This window comes from Lissotriton vulgaris, chromosome 9 (assembly GCF_964263255.1).
Source record: "Lissotriton vulgaris chromosome 9, aLisVul1.2, whole genome shotgun sequence".
Classification (NCBI taxonomy): Eukaryota; Metazoa; Chordata; class Amphibia; order Caudata; family Salamandridae; genus Lissotriton; species Lissotriton vulgaris.
In genome coordinates this window covers 346,162,419-346,188,885 of record NC_141697.1, presented here as the reverse complement: position 1 = coordinate 346,188,885, position 26,467 = coordinate 346,162,419, and the positions used below count along the sequence as shown (strand labels likewise).

General features: G+C 44.4%; 1 protein-coding gene across 2 annotated transcripts in view; it reads left to right on the top strand.

Moving 5' to 3' along the window:
* The window catches only part of ITPK1 (inositol-tetrakisphosphate 1-kinase), a 514,297-nt gene that overhangs the window by 460,973 nt on the left and 26,857 nt on the right, over positions 1-26,467 (top strand). For both annotated transcript variants that reach the window (XM_086937700.1, XM_086937701.1), the window contains exons 7-8: positions 3,438-3,478; positions 23,561-23,726. In XM_086937700.1, coding sequence (XP_086793826.1) covers positions 3,438-3,478; positions 23,561-23,726 — 207 coding nt within the window. The remainder of the gene's footprint in view (positions 1-3,437; positions 3,479-23,560; positions 23,727-26,467) is intronic.

The following is a 26,467-nucleotide window of genomic DNA, read 5'->3' as shown; positions in this document are numbered from 1 at the left end:
ACTTTGATCATGGAGGGGCTGAAGGAGGTTAACCTTAGGCGGAGCTAGGTGTGAAAGATAGAAATATAGACCATGCTTGTCTTACCATTTTGTGAAACTAGAGAATACCATACAACATTACATTTACAGTAAATTTGCGCTGGAAACCAGGAACTATGTCATACATTGGAGAAAAGAATGCAAGAGGAGGGAAAAGCATCGTAACGTAGCTGAGGTAATGCACCATCAGTTGTGGTAGTATCCATGGTTGTCCTTCACTGAACCTTTTGCAGCATGGCTCCGAGTTCATGAGGGACCACACAGTCAAAATAGCTGTCTGGGTAAACCTCATCTTGATCAAGACGGCCTTCCTTGCACACATGCAGATCTTAACTTCTGAAAAAGTGGCAACATGTGAATGAAAAACTTGGCTAGGAAGAACTGCTAGGCCTAGCTTTTTCCTGGCTTTGTTGCAGGTCAGTCGCAGAGGATGCCTAGGACCTGGTCTGTCTGGCCAAAAAGCATTGTTTTGTATTTTTAAACAGATCTTAAGCTTTCCTGCGAATGGCTGTTAATATGGTTTGAAATCTTGTTGTCAAGACCATATTTTGGGAATCCTTGTTGTATTTTGTTTTAATAAATTGGTTTGGAAATGTAGGCTTCTTAATTCCCTTTCTGTAATTTTGTTTTGGCATTAATTTTGATGCACCACATGCTCTTTTCTCTAAGGAACGCCTCGTTGTTCGTGTGAAGCTACCAAAGGGAAGCTCTGGTTTCCTTATAGAAGCCTGTTTCTACTTATACATTAGATTGTTTTGTATGTTGTGAAGACTGTGGCCTCTCCCATTGGTAAACATTTTAGTTTCCTGCATTGGTGATATTGGGCGACTTTTGTAAAGTTTAGCTGATAGTGAGCAGGTTGATTTTAGGATGTAGGGTGTGTATGGCATTATATGTTGTATCTAGTTGTGTAGGTTGTGGTTGTTCTGATTGCACATAGCTTTGTTAGGGTGAATAAAAGGTGAATTAAGGTGTAGGGTTGTGTTTTTTTGTGCACATTTATATAGCGCAAACTTAGCCCCAAGGGTGTTGGAGCACTTACATGAGCGCCAGGTTACATTCTACAAGGTCAGATTTTTTTTTTCTAATTTTTTTAGTCATGGCGAGATTAAGTGATCTACCCAGAATGTTGAGCCTGCGCCAGAGACAAAATCCAATATCCAGGTCCAAAATTGGCACCTCTTCCCAGGTTGTTGAGTAGGTCAACTACTGTGAAGTATTATAGGTGGCCAAGTAGACAGTGGTGATGGTTGTAAGTGGTAGTGTAAGGGGCGTATTGTGTTTAATGAGGCATTTGACGAATGTGTAATTTTCGTATGTCACCAGAGTCCACACAAGGTGCCGTGTTGCTCACCTCCTTGTTGTGTGTCCACTAACACTACTTCCAGGAAGTAGTAATTTTTATCTTAAACCGTGGAGTTGTGGGCACTCATGCTGATCTGGCACAACCCCATTGAATGTTCACTTCTTTCCCTACAGAGGATTTGTTGATATGTTTCTACGCCAGTTGCAGAAATCCCAGAGGAGGATAAACAACATTTAGTTTGTTTCAGTGACCTCATGGCATTTTTCAGAGCATTATGGTTACGCAAAATTGACTGCTGCCTTCACGTTTATTTTAATATTGCGTTTCAGCTCGTCCTGCATGCTTCCATGAGCCCTCTCCATACGCCTGTTTTGTATTTAGTCGAGGCAGGCATGACTCGCGGGTGTGCGGCCAAGGGGTCGTGTGGGAAGGGGGTCGCGCAGGGGGGTGGGGAGGAGGTGTAATTAAATAAATAAACGTACCTTCGCCTACCTGGTTCGGTCCTCTGAGCCCCGGGAACTAGGCAGCCTCCCTCCCCTCAACCAATCACAACTCTGCAATGGTAGCGTTGTGATTGGCTGGGATGCCGACCACACAGAAGTCTATGGGCGGGCATTTTCTCCGACCAACCAAACAGTCAGCGCCCACAACAGTGGACAAGCTACTCCTCCCCAGCCCTAGAGCAGGCCCGCCCGCATCCATACCCTTCTGCTTTCTTGCAGTGCGAGAAGTAGAAAGATATAATGGTATTTATAATACCATTTTATGTTTTTGCTCCTTGCACTGCGAGAAAGCAGTGGGGCGACGCTTCTACGCCCACATGGAGGAGCCGCCCCTGTTTGTATTAACGCTCGGCGCTCTGTGGCCATGCCTTGCAGACAAGAGCGAGCTAGAGCCCTGGAGCAAAGCCAGGTGGGCTACGAGCTCCGCCTCCCTGAGATCGTTTAGATTAGACAAAACGTTATTAGTTATATTGATTTGTTTGGTAACGACGATGGCACTTTTATTTGAACAATACGCTGTTTTTTTTACAATTAATTTTTGCCCACTAACTATCCACTTTTGTTTTGATCCAGTTTTGTAGGAACTAGTTCGCATACTAGTCCGACAAAACAGAAAAAAATAACAAAAAAATACGAAAGGCCATTTCTATGTGTAACTACAAAAAGGCATTGCCAGACAACTTGTTTAAGAAACACCAATAGTTTTTTTTCTTCCTAAAACATCTCCTGTTTTTGTTAGTAAGTCAACTTCCCAGTTGTAGACTTTTTCAGTATCTTTTTAAAGAACACCAAACACTCACAAGACAGAGTTGCTCGCTATTGTGGCGTGGCAAACCTTCAGTTGTACAACATACATTGAAAATGATTTCATCAAAACGACTAATTTGTATGTAAAATGCAGCAGGGTTTACGTAAGGTGCATGTTTGTCTTTTCTATTTTTTTTCCTTTTAAAACTTTTACAAGTAGTGATCGTGCTATACATTGCCAGGTGTTGCAATGCATTTATAGTTGCTACGCCCTCCAGTAGCCACAGAAAGTTGCATGGCAGTCAATCATTTACTCTCTATCATGAACCTATTTCCTGAGTGCAGCCCCCTAAATACGTTGTTGTTGACTGCTGCAGTTTACAGCATTGTTCACATAGCATGGAGGTGTTTGGACCCTTGTTTACAGTCGGACCACACACAACATGACTGCCAAACAAGAGGTCCCAAGACTAAGGCTTTAGAGTCCTTTATTGACAGCTTGTTACTCCTATGTTGCATCTTTTGGAGTAAGACCACTGGCACTAGAAACTAGTGTTCAAAAGGTAAGCATTAGTTGCTTGAGTGTGCAAAGCTACCCCTGTCTGTGTAAGGAGAGCGTGAAAGCTCGGATGCAGACTGAAGTGAAATGTCTCTTCAGCTGCCATCTGCACTGGCCGCGAACCCTGCAGAGGAACCAAAAAAGGTGAAGGGCATATAACATCAGTCAGTGCCCCCTTACCATGTCAATCCTCTTTGTTGCATCGATAGATGTGTATTTTTAGTGTAAGATCATTTCTGACCTGTTTCATTAATGTAGCTTGTTCTTTGTGTTTCTTTTTTAGTTTGTAAAACTAGAGTGGCCCACGGCACTAACTCCCATGAGGTGAGTCAAATAGAATTAAAAACGTGTAAAGACGTTGTTCGTTTTAGTATGGCTTTTTTTAACCTGCCAATGGTCTTCTCTCTCCCTACTGCCTTCTTTCTACTGTATTCTCAATTGCCCTTCCCATGATCTCATGACCTCCTGACATGTTTTGCCTTCCCTGGAATCTTCTGTAGCATCCACGAAATAACCAATCTCCTTTCCAGTTTTTGCTTGCTTCTTCCTATATTTTGTGTCCACATGTTTTCTTTCCACTCTAAAAGATCTACTTGCAGATATTGCCTTTGTCCTCTCCAATACTTCCATTCTTTTATTGCTGTTTTCTTTCGTTTGGTCTTAATTTTTTACCCTTAATCACTTTCACCTCTTCTTGGTCTATTTTGTCCTCTCCTGTGTCTTCAGCCTTCGCTCATTATTCTCCATTCATCTTTCACTGCCCTCTTTACTCTTCCCTGACATTTGCATCCTACCGTACTGCAGTCTCTCCATTTCCCAAGATCCCATTAGACCTCCGTGGTCTTCGGCTTGGGTTGCATTCTCACTTTGGTCCATGCTCTACCCACTTCGCTTTCCTTTCTCTTTTGCAAAAACCTACTTCTCCTGCATCTTGTTCTCCTTGCCTTCATCCTTCTGATCAAGTAAATGACAGTGAAGCCGGTCAGAGAGTGTTTTATTTTGTTCTCTGCATTGTGCTTATTCCCCTCTCCTTGATCTCAATTCACCTCCCCCTGGTGTTAGTTCTTTTTTTGTTTTCTACCCCATTAACTTCCATTCTGCTCTTGATTTTTCTTTTTCTCCCCTTCATTTCAGTTCCTCGTGGTTTCAGTTGGCCTCTCCATCCTCCTCTCCTTGTTCTTGGTACTCCCCCACTTTTTCTTCAAGATTTCCTTCTTGACCTCCTTTTTGATCCTTGTGCCTCTGTACTTCTTTCCACTTGAATGAACCTTCTCACCTTCCCTGGGTGTAAAACCAAAATGTGTGTACATTACCTAGATGTTGCTAACTACAAAGCACACAGCACGCAGTGTTTAGTGCAGCAGAAGGAAGCCGGTTGAAAGTGCAGTGAACTACAAAATAAAGAGTGTAAGTGTACAGTTAAAAAGGGAAAGATAGTGGCGAGCCTACAGAAAGGGGCAAGGCAGTGAGGATGTTGGTAAAACAAGCAGTGGTAGGAGGGTGGGGTGGTAAGAGATTTTAGTGGATAATCTCATTCGATGGTCTTGTATCCGTGTGGTCACTCTGTGACCAGGCCTCGAAAAATCATATCATTTTTTACCAGACCTGCAGGTCTAGTGAATGAATGAATGAATTTGGATTTGTATAGCGCCAGCTACCCGGAGGCCTCCTAGCGCTTGCGGTGCGGAGAGACAGGGATGCCGGTGCTGCTAGTGTGAGGTAGTGAAAAGGTGGGTTTTGAGACGTTTACGGAATGCCATTAGGTTTGGTTTACCTCAGAGGGTGAGGGGGAGAGAATTCCACAGGTTGGCGGCATTCAAGGAGAAAGAGCGTCTACCCCACCTGGATCTGCGTACTTTCACAGAGCTGGCGAGAAAGGCTGAACTGGAGCGCAGACTCCTGAGAGGTTGATAGGGGGTGACCAAGGATTGAAGGATGCCTGGGCCTGATTTCCACATAGCTATAACGGCTATGCACAAGGCCTTAAACTGTATCCTGGTCCGGATAGGAAGCCAGTGGAGGTTGCTCAGGGCGGGTTTCGCTGTCTGTCTCTGAGGAATCTGGAGCAATAGACGAGCCGCACAATTCTGAACAACTTGTAGCCTCTGGATGGTGGATTGAGGGGCACCCAAATACGTTCCCGTAGTCAAGGTGGGACAGTATGAAGGCTTGGACCAAATTCCTCCTAGCATTGAAAGGGAGCAAGGGAAGAATCTTTCTTAGCGTTCTCATTAGGCCGAAGCACGTGGCAGAGAGCTTAGAGGCTTTAGTGACTAAAACCAAGGGAGCTGTCAAGCCACATGCCTAGGCTCTTGATCTGCTGCTTTGGGATGGGCATGGGGCCAAGACAAGTTGGCCAGGTAAGTGTCGAAGAGGGAGATGGAGACTTGCCCAGAACCATTGGTTCGGTCTTGTCCCCATTTAGCTTAAGGGGGGATATTATGATCAAAAGTGTCGAAGGCGGCACCGAGATCTAGCAAAATTATAGCTGCCGAGCTGCCCTGGTCCAGAAGTCTCCTTGCCTCCTCTGTTACCGCCAGTAGGGCTGTCTCGGTCCCTAGTTGTGGACGGAAACCAGTTTGGGTGATATAAAGCAAGCTGTTGGATTCCAAGTGCTGTACCAGAGTGGAGTTTATATGCCTCTCCAGCAGCTTGCTCTGCCAGGGAAAGAGGGAGATGGGGTGGTAATTAGCCTTGTTGGAGTGATCAAGGTTGGGCTTTTTCAAGAGGGCTCTCACCTGTGCACATTTCCATGCCAGGGGCACCGTGCCGGAGATGATAGAAGAGTTTAAAACATATAAGATGACTGGGCGAATGGAATTGGTAAAAACCACAGTTGGACAGAATGCAGAACAATGTCATACATTCACCGGTGGTTTTTGCATTTGTCACCCTGAGTGTGCTGGGTATACTCAGACGTGAGTCCCAGGCTCCCCACACCACTGGAGTCAAGCTATCCAGGCTGATGAAGGCAGATAGCCAGAAACCGGTCCTTGGATGCTTGATTCCGGTCTGGGAAAGACATGGCTTGGTAGTTCGGACTGGACTGTTCCCATGAGGCACAGGGTCAGAGCTGATTTGCATATAGCCAGTGTCTAACCCAGGGTGGTGTGGAGTGCAAAAAAACAATGGATTTAGGCCCAGATCCTTGTACTGGGGTCAATGTATGACATTGTTCTACATTCTGTCCATCAACTGTGTTTTTTGCAGTTTTCACCCCGAATGGAATTGGTGACTAATGAGAAGTACTGAGGGGGGGCGGGGTCCAAGGGGGATCCCGAGGTTACCATGGAAATGAGGGCGTCTAGTGACTCAGCGTCTAACAGTGGGAATTCTTCCAGGGAGCAGTGTAGTTCAGGGTGTAGAATAGTGGTGCTGTGATCTGTAAGCTCAGGCTGGTGGGGAGGGAAAGACTGGCAGATCACCTGGATTTTATGGTGGAAGTAATCTGCTAAGTTGTTACACCGGTCTGGTGCTTCCTCCGTCTTGGGAGGTTTGTGCGGCACCGAGGAGAGAGACTTAGTAATACGAAAGATCTCTTTAGGAGAGTTGGCAACTGCGTTGATTCTCTCCTCATAAAAGTTGCTTTGGGCGATTTTGATCTCTGCCTTGTACCTCCTAATTGCCTCTCTGTAGTCCTGTTTCCTTTCTTCTGTCTCCAGCTCCTTTCTCAATATACGGGAGAACCAGGGAGATGGTGTTTGCCTAAAATTCCTGTGTGTTTTTTTAGGGATTACAATGTCTAGCGAATTATGGATCCATGAGTTAGTTATTATTCGCCATCTCAGGGTTAGGGTCACTCAGGGGTCTAGTGGTGTCGAGGACAGAAGTCCATAGGCTAATGGAGAGATTTGACCATTTCCTATTGAATGTCAGCGTAGTGTTCTGAGGAGGAGAGGGGGCAGGAGTCTCACAGACCAGGGGAATAAGCGAGTGATCCGTCCAGGGGAGGGGGATGGGAGAGTCAACATAAAGATTCAGGTTGTTACTAAACACTAGGTAGAGGAGATGGCCCTTGTTATGTGTGGGGGCAAAGCCTTTCTGTTTAAATTGAAGTGCCGCGAAGCTAGTAGATAACTCATTGGCCAGGTGGTCATCCATGTGGATGTTGAGGTCTCCTAGTATTGTGAAATTAGCTGGAGTGACTTGAATACTCTACTCGACCTAACTGTTCTCAAATTGTGTAATACAAGCAAATATTTTATTTCATAGTCACCTTTTGCTTCATTATTAAATATGAGAGCCCCTTGAAATATGTGAGCATGTCTGCTGTACAAACGCTATTTAGTTTCATTTAATAGCCGAACCCTTTGCTTCGTGTATAATAAAAATCTAGCTCACATCAAGGGTACACATGACCCCTCACTTGCCCCTTGGTTCATCAATAGCATTGTCATCAGTGTGGGGGCAGGACGGTTTCTGATGTCATGTTTAAAAATTCTCACTTTTAATAGATTAATAAAGCATGATGTGGTAGCGTACTGCCATCTAGAGACAGCACATTTCAGTTTATTTGGCCACTGACGCAATTTTACTGATAAACTATATAGTATACAAATGATAATGCAGAAATTGGTTTTCAGCAAATATATATCATTTGCACATCAAGTAGAGTGATGTGTTTTGCTCCTATTAAAAGTTTGATTCCATCACACATCAGAATTGTTTTAAAAAGTGGTTACCCAACTACAGAAATATATTTTGAAATCTTTTTACAGTTCATTTACAAGCTATTTAAATGTCTGTTAGAAAACAGCAGACATTCTGTAGCCTTTCATTTCACACAGCACAATTGTTAGTTCAAAAGTTAGAGGAATTTGTAAACCGGATAGCAAAGATAAAATAAACAATAATTGTAGGAAGACCTACACTGACATTTGACCTCTGTCTTTGCATGCACAGCAAATGCAACAGGATTTAAAGGCATCTTTATTGCTCTTACACTTTCTGAATTTAAAGAACACCTGTTCTGTGTCAGTTGGAGTTTTTTTTGTTTTGGCAGACTGGGCCAGTAGTCCTCAAAAATAGCTCCTCCTGATAACATCTGGCTTGCTACAGCGATTGGGCAAGTAGAATTCTCTAACCCTGGGTGATGATGACAATGTGTATTCCAAATCAGTAGGAAGTTGCTGTCAAAATGTTTAGAATTTGAACATTCCTAGAACCTGCCAAGGACAATTATTCAGAATCTGACTTTTTTTTTTAACCATTTTCTGAGTGATTATTTAGTTAAATTCCTTGTCTTCTGCTTAAACCTTTTTAATTTGAACACGTTCGTTTTGTCCTCCTATTTCCTGGAAGGACTCTTGCACATACATTGGGTGAAAAGTGCCCAAAGAAAGAGGCATAAATGGCATTTTGTCAGGGGATTTTTGCTCTCTGTTTGAGGGTAGTAAATTGGCAGTGTTATTCTGTGTAGCCACTATACACATTAAAAAACCTTTCAATGCTAAAACGACTGGCTTGAGTCGTTACCGAGAGCATCCAAAAAAGAGATAAGCATTTAATTTTCCGACTTCTTTCCATCCAAGTGGTCCTGATGCTTTACAGCTGCTATTACACCTCTTGGAAAACTTACACCTGCCCACAAATGTCCTAGGTCACCAATACCCATCAACTTTCCCCACCCACACTTTCCTGGAAGACCTTTCTCCTACACCTCTTCTCCTACTTTCAGCCCTATCTTACCCATCTCCCAATCTGCCCCTACCTACCATCTTGTACCCCTTGTTCCTTCCACAATCCTACATTACTCTTTCGTGACTCTAGCCACATACTGGCACTAATCCTCAGTGCTTTATCGCACCCTCTGGTACACCCCACAGTGTCTTCCCCTCCCTTCACACATTCCCTTTGTTGCAACATATAACCTCACAAGTAGACCCTTAGTCTATGGTGTGTTTACAACTTTGATTGAAGCTTCACCTACCCGATCACCAAGCCCAGCACTATCCTCCTCAAAACCACTGTATTTAATTGTATGGTCTTCTATCCTGTCTAATCACTATTTTGTCTCAGATACCCTCAACCACCAATCCTGACCCTGTAAAAAACCTTTTCCACCTCCTCCTTTAATTTTCCTTGTCCTTGGACTCTGCCTCTATTTTGATTTGAGAGACTATTGGTACAACTGAAACTGCCCAGACCGCAAACTAATCGCCACCCACCATCCTCATTGCCACTAACACTAAACTGAGTTACATTACTTACCTCTGCTGCTGTTCCAGCAAGAGAGATTATCTGCCCTACGTAGTTGGCACAGCTGTGACCATGACAGCCTCTTCGGCCAACAACCACCCCTACGAGTTGCTCCATTGCAGGTCTAGGATCCCATAGTCACCTCAAGAACAACTAGGTACATCTCACAATCAACTCCATTAGCTCACATCCTACTAGAGTGCCCGATAAAGCCATTACAAACTCAGTTGACCATCTCTTGTAAATTTGTGACATCAGAACAGGGAATACGACATGTAAATTCTCCCTATCTTCTGCAGCTTCTTCGGCAATATGAAAAACTGAATCCAACCAACTCACAAGGGTTGGTTGGTGACCTCAGATCACATGCAAATTCACTTTTCTGCATCTGTCAATGCAAGACCCTTTAAGGATGAACATCTACAATCTACTGTCGGACTCCAAACTTCCTTTTCTTTAAAACAGCAACTTTGCTGGAAGAAGGTGCCTCACTGATTGCACAAGGCTTTTCATAAAAGAAAAATAGCGTTATTAAAAAGTTGCGCAACAAAAAAACAGGTGGAGAAATAGCTGTGGTCCATAAAAACACTCCACCAACCGAAAACACCTTTGTATCCATACTGGTAATTTTCTTTTACCTTGTTTCAATGTTTCTCCTTCATTCCTAATCATCTGCTGTTAGAAACGGCTGTCTCTAGTTGGCAGAGGTATACACTTCTGACAAATAGGGACACTCCTTTTCTAGTTAGGGCAAGGAGATCACACCCTTCGATAACCCCTGCTCACCCCCTTGGTAGCTTGGCAGAGCAGTACAGGCTTATCTCAGAGGCTGTGCGTTAAGCAATTATGACCACATACAGTAATACAGTGAATACACTACAAATGGACACGACACCGTAGTATTATAAAAATAAGTATTTTTATATAAGGCTTAGCACAAGACCAAAATAACGGCAAAACTGTACACAATCGGAATAAATACGTTCGGGAAGGAAAAAGGATAGTTCACGGTAGTTTCTTGTTTAGCACACAAGTCTTTTAGTATCAAGCAAATCTTCTTCTTGGGGACAAAGTTCCTAGCAACAGGGTAACTCACACGGGAGCTACACAACGTCGAGGCAAAGTTAATCCACAGGTATGGCGTCGACCGCGAGGAGCGCTGCGTCGGGCCTGGAGTCACACGGACCCCCAACAACACAGTACCTTAGGAAAATGAAGCACACGATGATCAGCGGCGTCGAGCAATCCGGCGTCGCGTCTCGGTGTCGATCAGGCCTCAGCAGGCGTTGTTGATGAAGTAGTTGCGCAGAGTGAGCAGCGCTCACGGCGTCGAGGGCACACGGTTGATGCGATCAGCAGCGGGGCAGACACGCGGTCCTCTGGAGTTAGAGCCGTACTCCTACTCACTGGCGTTGCTGCTGGCGTCGGTTGGGCCCAGCGTCCGGTCGTCGTGATTGCTGTTCCTTTCAGAGGTGCTGGATTCCAGCTTCCAGCGGATAGCACTTTTTAGCAGGTGAAGTCTGTTGGCCCTGAGACTTCGGCAGGAGACTGGCACTCTTCCAGTCCTTGGAGATTTTCTTAGCAAGCGTGAGAGTACACACACAGTTCCTCTCTCCTGGTTCCTTGGCAAAAATAAAGAAGCACCGCAGGATTCCCCCAACAACAGCACACCGGCAGAAGGGGTAGGCAGTCCTTTAGATCAGTAGGCTTCTTGTCCTTGGTTACAGGGTTCCTTGTCAGAAGTGATCCGATTTCCTAGTTCAGGGGTCCTCCTCTTATACCCCTTTTTGTCTTTGATCCCTTTGTCTATGCTGGGGGTTTCCCAACACCCTGGGTCTGCGGTGGGTGGAGCTAGGCAGTAGCACCTGGCCTATTCACTGAGCCGGGCCGGGTGCTCAGACGCCCCGCAGGAGGTGGAGCCAGCGTTGATACTGGCAGGAGCAGAGCTATCGCCCTCCTGGCAGGAGGTGGGGCCAGGATCGTCCATGGCAGGTACAGAGCCATCAGTCGCTCGGCAGGAGGTGGAGCCAGCATTGTATCAGGCAAGGCAGGCTATCAACAACTACTCTCCCCCTACTCTCAACGTAATGTCCCACTCATCCCACACTGACTCATCCAGACCTCTTGGAGCCACCCAGCTCCTGTCACACACACGCAAGACCAGCAGAGACCAGATATGGTTAGACAAGAAAATAGACACTTTCTAAAAGTGCTATTTTCGAACCCAGAGTCCAAAGACCATCCACACCAACGGATGCGTAATTAAACCCCGAGCTCAGGGATACCAAACTCGACATTGCACCATGCTCCCCGAGCCAGCTAGGATTATAGCGTTAATAATCCCGGCGGCCCATTCTATCCAACGGAGAGCAGGCTACCTCGCAATAGTGAAGCCCTAAGATGGCGGCACTTCACTATCAGGACATGCCAACTTGGTCAGGCGTGTCCTACCTTACACTTACAATGCACCCTGCCCATGGGCCTACCATAGGGGTGTCTAACATGAAGTTAAGGGAAGGTTGGAGGGGCTGGCAAGTAGGTATACCTGCGCAGCCGACGTGACAGTGCAAGACTGCACGTGGGTCTCGCAATGACCGACCCGTAGACATTCTTTTACAGGGCCGCTCCTGTGGGTGGCACAACACGTGCTGCAAGCCCACGAGCGGTATTCGCATTTACAAGCCCCGGCACTCCTGGTGCACTAGACTAGGGACTGACAGTAAACCAAATAAGCCAAACATGGATACAATAGACACATCAGTTTAACATCGGGAGCACTTGCGCTATGGCACTGATCAGCAGTGACACGGCGCCCAAAGCATATACCAGCAAAACATCGTAAAACAGTAGAGGCAAACCGAAAAAATGGAGGAGAGACTCAAGCCAATGATGTCAGGTCTAACATCTGCCAACAACTCCTGCCATTCACAACACTATTTTGCAAGACCCTTATGGATTATTATCTCAGACACGGTCATTGACCTGAGCATTTGGTTTGACAAACTGGAAGTTCACATTAGCAGATACCTTATCCCTAATCTTGTAGCTCTCTATTGCTGCCAACTAGGCATTGGAGCAGGCAACACTATCTAATCATGGCTTCTGAGAAATTGGGTTGCTGGTTGAATGGGGTGTGAGCCCTGGCTAAGCAGAAACCACAGTCCTTGTCGGGGCAAGGCACAAGCAAACTCCAAATTAACCTGTGCTCATCCCCCTGGTAGCTTAGGACAGAGCAGTGAGGCTTAACTTGGAGGCAATTTGTAGAGTATTTGTGCAACACTTCAAATAGTAAAACTGTGAAAACACCACACCAAAAGCTTCCCAGACCAAGTTATAAAAATAGAGCGTAATAAATAAAACAAGACCAACATGAGAACTTCAATCAGTAGAACAGGAGTTATGATTTTTTAAAGAAGAAACTGTAAAATAGCACCTAAAAGCATAAAGCGCCATTCAAGACTATCTGATTGTGCTGGGCTGGGTTAAAGTCAAAAGTCAGGCTGACCGGTTTTGTGCCAATAGACCCGTTATTGTTGTAGTGTCGGGAGGATGGTGTTGTGGGCGAGTGGCCTGCGTGGCGCGAGGAGCAGGCTGGGCGTTGCAGGCAGACCGGCTGGTGCTTCTTGTTGTCTGTCCTCTGCAGGCGATTGATGCTTGCTGTTTGAAGAAACGGGCTGGCTGCAGCTTTTGCTAATTTTTGGTGCAAGCGGCATAGTCTAAGTGTGAATGGGCTCCGTTTCGGTCGCAAAGAGCCCAAAAGTTTGATTTCAAGAGCTTGTGAGCCACACTAGGGTTCCAGGACCTTAGAGGCACCAATTGGAGTTCAGGATCTTGCTGAAGATGAGTCCAGGAGCTGTTGGGGAGCCTTTTATGTCCCTGAGGCTCAGATCAGGAAGCCAGGAGACTAGCCCTTTAAGTCATACTGGGGGTTCTAGGTTCAAGATGAAGATTCAGGTCCAGTTCTACTCCAGGCAAGAGGGTAGCAGGGCAGCTCAGTAGTTCCTTCAGACCAGCTGTCCAGCAGAAGAGTGTTGGTCGTGTAGCAGCACAGTAGTCCTTCGCCCTGGCAGAGTATTGTCCGGTCCAGAAATGGACTGAAGTAGTAGTGTCCGAGGTCTTTCTTTTATACACAGTTGTGTATTTGGAGTAGGGAGAAGCATTAAGAGTCATCACTTTGGAATACAGATGTCCTGTCGTCCAGGCACTTCTCCAGACTAACTACAAGGGGTATGCAGTCCTTTGTGTGGAGACAGGACACAGCCTATTCAGGTGTAAGTGAAGCTAGCCCAGCTCCCCCTCCCATCCTGCCAGTGATGGCCCATCTAGTCGCACCTAAGCTTTCATTATGTGTGTCTGTCTAGGAGTTGTGAAAAGCGAATTTGAGTTTTTCACTACCAGGACATGTAAAACACTTAAAGGACATGTCCTTTTAAAACAAATTGCACCCTGCCCTCTGGGCTGTCCAGGGCCTACACTAGAGGTGGCTTGTATGTATTAAAAATGTAGTTTTAGGCCTGCCAAAAGGTTTATTTTGCCAGGTCGAAAGGGCAGATAATCGGCGCACACAGGCTCTGAAGTGGCAGGCATGAGTCATGTTTAAAGGGCTACATAAGTGGGTGGCACAGTCGGTGCTGCAGGCCCACCAGTAGCATTTAATGTACAGGCCCTGGGGACATATAGTATCTCTTAACTAGGTACTTGCATGTAAATTAAATATGCTAATTGGGTATAAGCCAATTCTACCATGTTTTAAGACAAGAGCACAAGTCCTAAGGACATACAAAATGAATTCAGCAAAAGGAAGACAAGAAGTTTGCGGTTTAATCCAGCAGAAAGGGCCAGGCCCAACATAGCCCTTAAGGAACTAAGTTACATAAAGTATCCCCTTCTGCTTCATGCAATCATCATATCATTAACTTCAACCTCATCCTTCCCATCGCACCCACCTACCCAGCAGCCTCCTCCTCAAATTACTCTGACCAGGCAATACAAAAATTGGATCTGCAGGCATTTTGGAGAGAGCGGTCAGCTATGCAACTGTCAGACCTCCTGGTGACCGTTAATCAATTCCACCTGTAGCTTTTGAAAGCCTTTTACAAAAAAACTCCCCTCAAAGCATCAAGAAATTAGATATTAGAGAAAGGGGGTGGTCTGTTCACGTTTCATGTATACTTGCAAAATAACATAACTAGGAACTGGGAATGACAGTAGAGAAAAAACTCACAATGCAATTGTAAAAACGCAATGACTGAACAGTACTCGATATACAAAACAATAGGAAAACTAAGACATACCAAACTGACAACCTCTTAGATTCATCTCTGAGTTTTGCAGTCATAGCCACTGCATTTGTAAAAACTACTGATGAGCTGTGCAATTTCGCTGGTCGATAGTTTAGTTACATTTAAAAAGCTGCTTGCTTCAAACTGAGTAGGATGGGTGTCGACGCCATCATTTATCTTTGAGTCCCAAAAACCACTCCTCCAAAACGCTACAGGTTCTAAGCACAGTCCCTGAAAGATACTAGGGACCTGATCAAGCCCATCTATCACTGGTTCTCCAGTCGACCAATAACCTGAAAAATATTCAGAAACCTCTTCCTAACATTGCATTGATTAAGTTACTTAATGAAATAAAGACTTCCTCCTGTAAACCAGTGCTTATCTAATGCTTAACTTTGCAAAAAGATAAATGGCCAGTGGGCCATTCCTAGGGAAATTAATTAAACAAAAAGAACCTCCTCTCTAATCTACTGCACCGTCCTCTAAGAGGCGCCAACTAGGTGTTACCAGTGGTTGAAGTGGGGGGAAGTAGGGGAACTTAAAAGTGGAATCACAAGCCATTTGTCTCCAAGCCATGCAGTTTTTCTCATTAGCACTTCTCCTACCTTCTTCCACAAGAGCAGTTCAAACGTATGGCAAAATATCCTAGTTTGCAAATGTTTTTCTATATAATGATGGCTTTCTGCCATATTTGCCACAATACATAATCTACTGCATAATCTTAGTTTTACCTATCATTTTGTAGCTCAAACGGATAAAAAGTTACAAAAAAAAGTGACTGCAAAGTGGACGCCCCTTTGCAAAGGTTGACTGATCAGCTTTCTCACTGCTGCATTTGTATGTTATACTGATACTAATGAGGCAGAATCTTTGCAGAGACTTAACGTCTAAAAATGTCTAATAAAGTATTAGAAAATATATTGCATTACGCTGCAGCCTTTTTTTTGTTGTTGCATAATTTAGTCAACACTGGCATAATTTTGTCCCCAGAGCTGCCTATTTCCAGTGGCTCCAGAGCAGGTAGCACATGTTAAAAGTGCTTGTGCATGAAACAGAAAGACTGTGAAGTTTGCAAATTTAGGTTGGTGTGCGTGCAAATCCTGCATTGTCAATCCTTGAGTTGCATCTACTACTGCTGAAACTGGGCCAATGGAGGTGCCAATGGGTGAGGCAGACTTGCCTTGATGGCAGGGCCAGCTTTAGTGCTGGTGGCGCCCTGTGCAACAATGTTTGTTGGTGCCCCCAATGATCACCTACTCCTCGGACTCCCTCACTACCACCCTTTAATAGTCCCGCTCAAGTCTCCATAACCACACTCTGTCTCAGATGCATTTAACTTTCTACAGCACCACTCATACCAGTATACGTTGTCGGAGCACTTTTCATCACACACACTACACAGAGACAATCATGTATATGTGTGTAAATCACTGTATAGGAAATGTTACATAAGACAAAGGACTACAAGGTGTTGAAGCGCTTTTTGGTGGGTAGCATGCTACCCCGGAACCCAAACAGGATTAGTGTGGAAATTACTATAGGGTAATATAACATTAATTTGAGCGGTGGACATGCAAGTTTGTTATTTGTATTGTAAAAGGATAGTGGAGAGATAGAAGATGGAAGGAATTGCATTTACATAGCACTTGCTACCCCTGATGGGGCGGTGAAGCGCTTTTTGGCGGGTAGACATCTACTCCGGAACCAAAAAAGGATTAGTGGTGAATTAGTATAGGACAATATGAAATTAATTTGAGAAGTGGACATGTTAGTCTGTTATTTGGATAGAAAAGGGAGAGTGAAGGAATAGAAGAGAGAAGGATTTAGAATGTGTTTTTTTGGGAGCTCATAACAGTAGGAGGAGGTTTGGGATGAGTAAAGGGGAGGTGAAGGGGGAAGAGGCGGGGTGAAGGGTTTATAAAGGCTTGTTTGGGAGATCTGAATAGTAAAAGAGGTATGAGATGCAAGGAGGGATAGAGGAGGGAAGATTCTAGAAACTGTTATTTTGGGGATTGTAGTAGTTGAATGAGAGAGTGGAGGTTGAGGATATATTGACAGAGGTATAGGATGAGAAATAGGTGAGAATCTAGAAAGGGTTATTTTGGGAATTATAGTAGTAGAATGGGGGTTTGGGATGAGAGAGAGTGTAGATAGAGGATATATTCCGAGTGGTATAGGGTGAGAAATAGGGTAGTGCATTAGATATAGCAGTAGAATGAGGCTTAAGAGGAGTCAGAGTGTAGGTAGAGGATATATTGCGAGATGTATAGGGTGCGATATAGGGTAGTGCATTGGAACATGCCCAGAGAAGTTGGGGTTTGTGAAATAGTCAGTGTTCATTAAGGGGCTTAGAATAAGGAGATCAGGGAGGATGTTGCCTAAAAGCTGGGGCGGTCAACCTCCAATCTGGGAACCGGGTTCGAGTCTCTGCAACAAAGCTCAATATCCTGTGATTCTCTGCAAATTACTTAATCGCCCCATGCCTAACAAAAATGAATGTGTCTGTCTGTAATGCAACTGGTGGTCATGTAAAGCGCTCCAATACCTGATATTTTCGAATCAAGTTTGCGCTGTGTAAATCTCAGTAAAAAAAAAAAAGGTGACTCCATCACAGTTTGGGGACGGTGACAAGGAACAGAGATGCCGGGGTAATATGTATTTTCATGTCTGTGATAACGCACTTAGCGGAACGTAACTAACTAAAAGTTTCCATTAGAAGCAGATTTTGATAGGTTGGGAGTGTGCCAGGCGTCCTTGGTACTCTCTGAAACCAATCTCCTCATTTGAAAGCAGACATTCTAAACACCGACTCCAGACGACCTTTCTCCCACTAATCCAAGGCTCCCAGACAAGACAGGCAGTCTTCAGATGCAACAATTCACACAACAGGAAGCCCTCTAATGCAGAGCTCCTTCCTGGCTGTCTGCCATCGCCGATGTTGATGGACATAGAGCAATGTTTGCTGTCCTTTTCTGCCTGCAGCAGCAAAGGATAGACCGCGTGCCCTGGTATATTTACGGCTGTCTGCCCCTAGCAAGCATATTATGCTCCTAGAAGTACGTTAAAACCAAGTCTGGGCTTTATAAATGTCAGCCCGTTCATTTTGTATATACTGATGTTAAGTGTCAGAGTATAACATTAACTTCAGCACCAGATTTCTAGTGCCACTTTTCCTGCTAAAGCGCTGCAGCGGTAATGGCATTTGGGGAATTGGTTTGACATCTGATGGGTAAATCTTAAGGGTGAGTTGAGTGAGGTACTTTGAAATGTATGTTCTGTTCCGGAGTTAAAAGGAAACTTGTGCCAGAGGCACTTGCTTTGCTACCTGAAATGCTTTTCGTTTTACGTGAGCATCCGGGCTTTGCACTGCAGTTAATCAATATGCATACACAGAAGGGTAAAGGCAATGGTGCTTTATAATGATAGGAAATTAATAGGAAAGGGAAATCGTTGCAAGTATCTTCCTGTAAGAGAATAAAAGCAACATAACTGCTGGGTTATTGATTATAGGTATAACCACATGATTGCAGGTACAGCAACTACCCGAAGAGCTCTCATCAGGCTCATTAACTGTCTGAAGGACCCTCGTTAGTGGTACAATGCCAGTGGTGCCTGGCACAGTCGCTTTCTGCTGGAGGCATGCTTATAGGTGCAGTCACTGGCACACTGCGGATGGTTATTGGCCCAGTAGTGGTGCTATAACAAGTATGGCTGGCACTGTCTGAGCTAATCACCGGCTGTGTGACTGAGCTTCTTAATGGCACATTATTTTTGGAACTTGACACTTTTACAACATTTGAACCCGGCACTGCAGCATTTGGTTTCCTGTCTGATCAATAGTGACGTCCAGTAGTGCGCCTACAAAGCCCTCCATGACCTAGGGCCCTCCCACAACAACCATCGACTGACCTTCCACCAATCCTCTAGACATCTGTGCTCCTCCTCACTCACCCTCGTCAGCACTCCCCGCATGCGTAGCACCCGCAGCGGCGGCCGCTCCTTCTCCTTCACTGGTGCCAGGACTTGGAACGACCTGGCCCTCCTGTTACATACAGCACAGACTTCAAAAATACTCCAGACCTGGCTCTTTGATGGAGAGAGTCCCCAGAGACCCCTAGGGGTTGACCGTACTGCGCTTCACAAATGCGGTTTGATTGAAGAACGTTTTAGCATTTTACTATCTCGATTACGATAGATGTATATTTGTGGTCTTCCTAAGTCTTGTGGAACCTAAGAAGCCAGGTCGTTCTGGGGCGGATAATTGGCCTAGGTACCAAAATAAAAGGGGCACCGTTGGTGATTCAAATTGCTAAAAATGTGGCCCATGCTTCCACATCGGGACGGTTTTGAACTATAAAGATGTTTTTTCACGGTATGGCAGACGTGCAGGCAATGTTTGCGGTGGTAATGTCTAGGAAACCAACAGTAAAAACCAGCTCAGCAGACAAATCTGACAAAACAAACAGCCAGAAAAACCGGCCCACCCTCTGTCTAACACTGACCGGTCAGACCAGCTTCCCTCGCACAGCTAAATTATCCTACAGGCCAGTCCGACCCTACTGAAAAACACGAATTCAGCATGCTTTTGAGCAGCACATAATAGTGATGTAAATATATAAATAGTATAAAGTAGATGTTGGAAAATGGAGAAATAGAGATTACAAAAAAGCACAGCAAATGTATGAAAAAAATGATTTTTTTCAGGAATTCATGAACAGGTTTTTAGATGTTTTTTCAAAAGGTGGAAGCTAAGTCGTAAAAGTAGAACATACAAAAGTGAACCTGGTCTTTGTTTTTTAATAGTCTTATTTTGCCCATTACACTGGGGAAGAGCTACCTGCTCGCTCATGTACAGCCATAACCTGTGGCTGTGCTTCTTCAGGTGTACATCTAAGTTACTTCCGCTGACACTGACGCTGCTTGCATTTGTCATGCAGGACAGGCCGCATTCCCAGCAGCATTAACCGGTTTTTCTGAATCCGCGCCTTTGGGATGAAAGGTCTAGACTCGGTTAATAAACATGCATTGTACTATGGCATAATAAGCATAGCACGGGTCTTCACTCTGTTCTGATTTAACCAGGCAACCATAAGATAAGTAACACATACATGCCAGCATTTGGGAGCATGTAAGAGAGAGAAATTTGAAAACCGAAATCATTAAAGTTTTGTATTCTTATTAACGCATGGGCGCGAAGGAAGTTTTAAGAGCAAGAAAGTACATTTTTGTCAAATACTGAGCCTAAGCTTGCAGGAATGTTTGCACATACAGTAACTAATGCAACATGCGCAACCTTTAAGACTCCACGCTTAAAACCATACCTTAAAACCCCACAGCAGCCTTCAACATCTTTTTCCAATCCCACATCAACCACTAAAATCACAATATTGGTGTGAATAAGTTGTGAAAAGAATTTCCTCAGGCCATCGTCACACCTATTTCAAACTTAGTACTCCAGCGGTTGAATCACAGGTCCTTCTCAGTATTGTAAACTGACCACTTTCATCCATTTTATGCTTTGTATGCCCTGACTGATATATTTTCTTCCCAGTTGATTTCAAGCTAGAGCTGACTTTAAGGTACTTCACCTGTTTTCTATGAATGTTCCATCAAGGAGAGTTTTAGACTTCTAGAAGGTGGTTGCATGCATACTCGATGTTCAAGCAAAGATTGGTGGACATAGGACGAACCCGCGTCCGCCCTCATCCCTCAAGAATCTGCAATTTGGTGTTATAGAATATTTCCTTTCTGTGGATCCATGTACCCCTTCCTTCTCTGCCTCGAAAAAGCATTACTTTAGGCAAACACTCCTTTTACCTGAGATTTTAGGATGCTGCCTATTTTGAGATTTTCCCCTAATGTGTCTGAACATTACCCCAACATGTGACTTGAAAGTGCCATTTTATTTTATTGTCCTAGTCCCCTTAGCAATTCTTTAGGAAGTGGGCCTAAAGGTTTCTTTTGGTGGGTTTGTTGATGAATTAAGAGGGGTTTCCCAACATCAGCCACTGCATTATTGAACCTGGCTACTGATCTGACTGCCCCTGCAAGCTCACAGAAGAACCATAGCTAGAGTGATTGCAATTCTACTTTGAACTCAGTTGCTAAAGTAATTGATCTATTTTAAAAGTGACCTCGACAGACTTGAAAGATTTCAGCATTGTCTTAAGGATTAACTCCTGTGAGTCACAGACCCTTCCACCAAGTCCGTATCCAATCCTACTACGGGCAGCACAAAAAGAGTATTGCTTTTATGTTCAGTTTTAAAATGTGGTTACAGTTTCTCAGTGTTATAATGTCGGGAGCAATATATTAACATTTATAATAACATTTAGCTTTGTATATCCGCTTCAAAATGTTTTATCACTTTTTGAGTTCTGTTATTCCATGCTTTATTAATATCACTCCCTATGATTTCTCTTGCTGACATCGGACTTCATTTTATGTTATTTTATTGTGTCTTCATTTAATGTTATTTGATTGTGTCATACGGTACCTCAATTCAAAGCCGTCTCTTGAGTTAATTCTTTGGTACTTTTGGGTAGTGCAGTAGTGGCAAAAGCCCTGCGGAGTTATTTCACTAGTGGTAACTGAAAGATAACTAGTTTAGGAGATGTCCATTATTTGTTGACAGTCCCAGTACGCAAAGAAATTTCTTAATACATACTATCTAGAAAAAAAGTGAGAACCTCCCTTTGTAAATTAACATGAAATTGTAGTCTGAAAAGATCACTTAACCAACAAGCTGGACCCAAGACTGGAAACGCATAGATTAAAACCTGGATGGGAAAAAAGGCGCTGAGTATCTGCTCTGCTAGGAAGATAGGGAGATATATCTTTAACCACAAAACCAGTATTGGTCCTCTGTTTAAGCATTTTCTGAAAAAGTTGTTTGGTCTTTATCCAGCTATTTACGTCTCAAACTTCTTTTGCTGGCAATTGCAATAATTAAGCTAGGTATTGCATGCCACACTCACCCAGAATTGCATAATGGAGGGGACTAGACCAGTAATACTTTCGAGAAAAAAATCCTTCAAAGCAGTTTTTAATAGAAAACCCTAAAACCGCAACAAAATCTGTTAATCTTTCAGTGATTTTTCATTTATATAACCGACGACCACCTTCATCAATGCCTCATTTGGATAAAGACTCGATCCCGTCATCTACTGTTACTGAGCCAAGGCTCCAGAGTCCCAATCTTGGCCAGAATGGCTCAGAAGGCCTTTATCGAAATCACCTTCTGCACATCAGACTAGGACTTCTGCTGTTTCGTGTCACTGTTTCTGCCTTAATGAACATGAGAAGAATTACGGTTTGGTGGGGCAAGACTCGTGGGCAGACCTAATCTTGCTGGATCCATCAGTAGCTGTCAACACTATTCTGCATCAGTAAGTGACCACAACTTGGATGGAATACTCTTCTTCATTGACATCCGTTCCCAGCTGGTCAAAATGGGCACACTAAGTCTCCACTGAATCTCTCTTTACCATTCTACTTACTACAAGAGCTCTTTAAGTTATCCAGGAGCTTGGCATATTTACCGACTGCACAAAGATAATATTCTGCCATTCGATACAGTTATCAGAAGCAAGAATAGCTCTACAAGTCCTATGAAAGGCTGTGTCAGCAGCTGCTTGCCTCACATGCCTTCCGTCTGGCATTACAACCAACTTATTGACTCTCACTGGTGCTCAAGCTGAGAATGGTGGGCATTGTCCCCTCTTCATCTAAGCTACCCCAGCCCAGTAAAACAGGTTGGCAGCATCTGGGTCATCTTTGATCAAATGCTGCCCTTCAAATACCACAGGTTGGCGAGCCATCATCTTCCGCTTAGCAGGAGTGTTCCCCATTCCCTATGAGTGCCCCATTGCTGCTCATTAATTGAGCATGGTCCGCGTCTGTAAGGGAAAACCCTCTTCTTCCCTGTACTTTTCTCTTCCTAGATCTTCTCTGTTCTTCCATATGGTCTTCTCTTCTGCAACACCTTAAACATCCTATGCCCCTCTCTTACTAAGACAGCTGTTTCTCCAATTGCTCATCTCAGTGTAACTGTACTTCTCCTCTGTCCCTTGCCTCCTTGTTATTCACCTGCTCATGTTTTTATCTATGTTCACACCTCTTCCTCCACATGCTTCTGTCTTCTGCATGCTCACTTTTTCTTCACATACCTTTGATTTCTTCCATGTTCACTTCTAGTTCTCTCAATGTTCCACGTGCTTTTCCCGTTCTCTGCCTTATCTCTTCTCCACCTACCCATCTCTCCTTTTATCATCTCCCTCCTCTTGCCACTGTCTTCCTCAAACGTCCAGTCCCTTCCTGCACATCCATGTTTTTCTCTCCATGTGGCCCTCTCATATAGTCTGTCTCCAAGTGCTTCTCTTCCAGCTCCTTATCCATTTATCAGTCTAACAGAACCAGCCTGCTCATCCACTTAAACTGTTGATCATCCAAGAATTTTCCTGTCCCTCCTTTTTGTCCACTCCTCCCTCTATCTTCTTATGCTTACTATCAAACTGGTCCTGGTCTTTTTAGCTTTCCATACCTAATCTAGTTTCTCTGCCAACACCATTTCTGAGCAACCCCAAGTCGGGAAAACACAAACCTGATTGACATTAGCACTGTGAAATTTGTGATGATCTTCTTTATGGGTAGGTCGTGACTCCCCAAGTGTCTTGAAAGTTATTGTAGTGATGACCACCCTGTATGCTTTCCTGGAATGATTTCCATAGTGCGGCTTTCAAAGGTTTCATTGTATGGTCTGGTGCTTTTGCCTTACTAAGTGTACCTGTAAATCCAGACATGCATGATATAATCAGATGATCATTGTTTTTAAACAGAAGGGCTTCTGTGTCAGAAGACTGCCAGCATGCAGATGGGTTAATGTGTTGTTAATGTAATTGCCTTGTGGTTTTTTGTATGCTTTCAGATGGCCATCATATTCAACCAAGAGGGGCTGAGAGCCATCCAGCCTCCCTGCGTCATCCAGAGCTTCATCAGCCACAACGCCGTGCTCTACAAGGTGTTTGTGGTGGGTGAGTCCTACACTGTGGTGGAGCGGCCGTCCTTGACTAACTTCTCCCCGGGCGTTTCAGGTAATGCACACAGGTTCTTCTGCATTTAGTAAATGTCCTAATCATGAAACATATAAAAATGGTATCTGGCTGCATGAAAAAGCACACATTTGGCAGCGGTTTAAAAATTAATCTTTTAAAGTGGGAAGAAAGAGGGAGACCGCAACTAGGTGGATTGCCAACTTCAATGCCCTCTTGAACAGGTAAGGACATCAACAATGGAATGCAATGGAGTCCCTCATGCAACATCTCCCGGAGAAGTACAAGAAGAAATCCAAGACAGTGATGCTAGAAAGGAGGAACATTGCTAACACCTACCCAAGGTCCGCTATAGGTGCAGCAGACCCTGCCAGCAGGCAGATGTGCACCGGCACAACACTAAGAAGGTACGCCTGGCTCAGTGTCCGGATTCAAGAGAGGGGTACAAGCCTCCATTAACATGCCGTTCACAGGAGACGCCCTGTTCGGACAGGCAGTGGATGAGTGCCTTCAACAATTGAAGGACAATGAAAGAGCAAAGGCAATGGGGGCACTACAATTCAGGGGTTCCTTTAGGCGAGGAGGACCCATATCCCGAAGGCACATAGGCAGAGCGCCCATCACATCAGGCCAACAACAGCAGCCACAGGGCAGCTCACGCCATCCCACGCAACAAACCACATGCCAGCAGTGGCAGCGGAGCTCAAGCTCCTAGAGGAGGAGGAACAACAAGCAAGTGACCTGAACAACAGCAGAATAGGGACTTTTGCACAGGAGTGGGAAAAAATCACCTGCATTGGGTTTTGAACAGAATGCATCACGGATACTGCATAGAGCTACTTAAAGGACCACCACAACCCCCCTCTTTCTTTCCCTCTTGCCCCCACCCCAAAAAAGGTTTCAAGGTCAAGAGATTATACAGCTCAGGAAAGAAGTCAACAATCTTATAAAAGAAAGCAATTGAAAGGGTACCATCAAAGAAAGCACTTTATTCACTTGTCCTGAAAAACGAGCTCTAACCCAGAGACCAATTCTAGACCTCAGATTCCAAAACAAATCCATTTGTACACAAAACTTTAAGATGACAACCCTCCACAGAGTAATACCGTTCTTAAAGAAGGGTTATATGGCCACCTTAGTTCTAAAGAATGCTTATCTACACATACCTATGAACCAAATACACAAATAATATCTCAGATTTGTTTGCTTTTCGGCCCTAAGGGTCTTCACAAAATGCCTTGAAGCGGTAGCAGCACACCTAAGTAGACAACAAATCCATGTCCATCCACATTTCGCCGATTGGCTAGTAAAGGCACAATCAAAAGAAAAATACCACTAGGATAGTCAAACAGTAATCACCACGCCACAACACCTGGGTTTCCCCCTAAAGCACAATAAATCATCTCTGGAACAGGAAAAGGCGTTTCTGGGAGCCATCCTAAACACAATCACAGCACAAGCTCACCCTGTCCTAAGGAAAGCAAAGGCGATAACAGAGTAAATTTACCTCTGCCAGAGGGGTCTGCTTCTGATGTTGAGGACTGGTATGTAACTGGGCATGATGGCATCATACATACCAATCGTAACACATGTGAGATTCCACATGTGTCACATCCAGGAATGGATCTGCAACAAATTGTCACAAGCCACCGGGAGTTAGGAGGATCTAGTGGTTGTCACAGCAAAAGTGCAAAGGGAGATACAGTGGTGGAAATCAAAAAACGTGACCTTAAGGAGACCATTCTAAACACCATCTCCAATGGTGACCATTACAATGGATGCATCCCACAAAGGTTGGGGCGCACAAAGGCAACCGGAAAATGCTGGGACAGTGGTCAGCATAGATCGGCTGAAGCACATCAATTACCTGTAAATAAAGACCATGTTTGTATTCCTTGGGGTTTTCCAGTCGCACACAACTGGTCAAACCATACTAATTCAAATGGACAGCACAACAACCATGCAACAAACAGGGAGGCACAAAGTTGTTCACCCTGAGCAAACTAGCCCAAAAAGTAAGGAAATGGTCAATGGCAAGAAAGATCATACAACGAACAGTCCACCTATCAGGAAAGCAAAACACAGAGGTGAATAGACTTAGCAGACAGGAAAGCAGCTCTCACGAATGGGAACTAAAATAAGGATTACTGGAAAAGATTTTCAAGACCTGGTGCAGACCAACAATATACCTGTTTCCAACTGCAAAAAATGCAAAATGCCAACACTTGGCCTCCAGGTTTCCACATCACCAGTCAGAAGGGAATGCCCTGTCAATACACAGCTCAGGTAGATTTGTGTACGCTTCTTTTCCACCCATTCCCCTGACACAGAAGGTGCTGGAGAAAACCAGACAACCAGGGAAAAGACTCGTACACATTGCCCCACAATGTGCCAGACAAACCTGGTACTCAGACCTACTAGGGATGTCCTGGGGACAAATCACAATCAAAGCAGAACTAAATGGGCTAACAATGCAAGAGGGGAAAGTGTACCACCCGGACCCAGCACATCTCAGCCTAGTGGCCTGGCTCCTGGATATCTAGAAATCGGGCATCAACATCTGCTGCCCAGGATAATGGAAAACCTTAGAGAGGCAAGGAAAGCAAGTGCAGGGAAATGTTACACTGCAAAATGGAGCAGATACATTCACTGGTGCACAGGTAACCGAAATATGGAGACAAGGACAAAACAGGAAACTGTATTGACATACCTCACACATCTGTTAGATACCAGATTAACCTATGCTTCATTAAAGGTTCACCTGGAAGCGATAGTAGCCTACA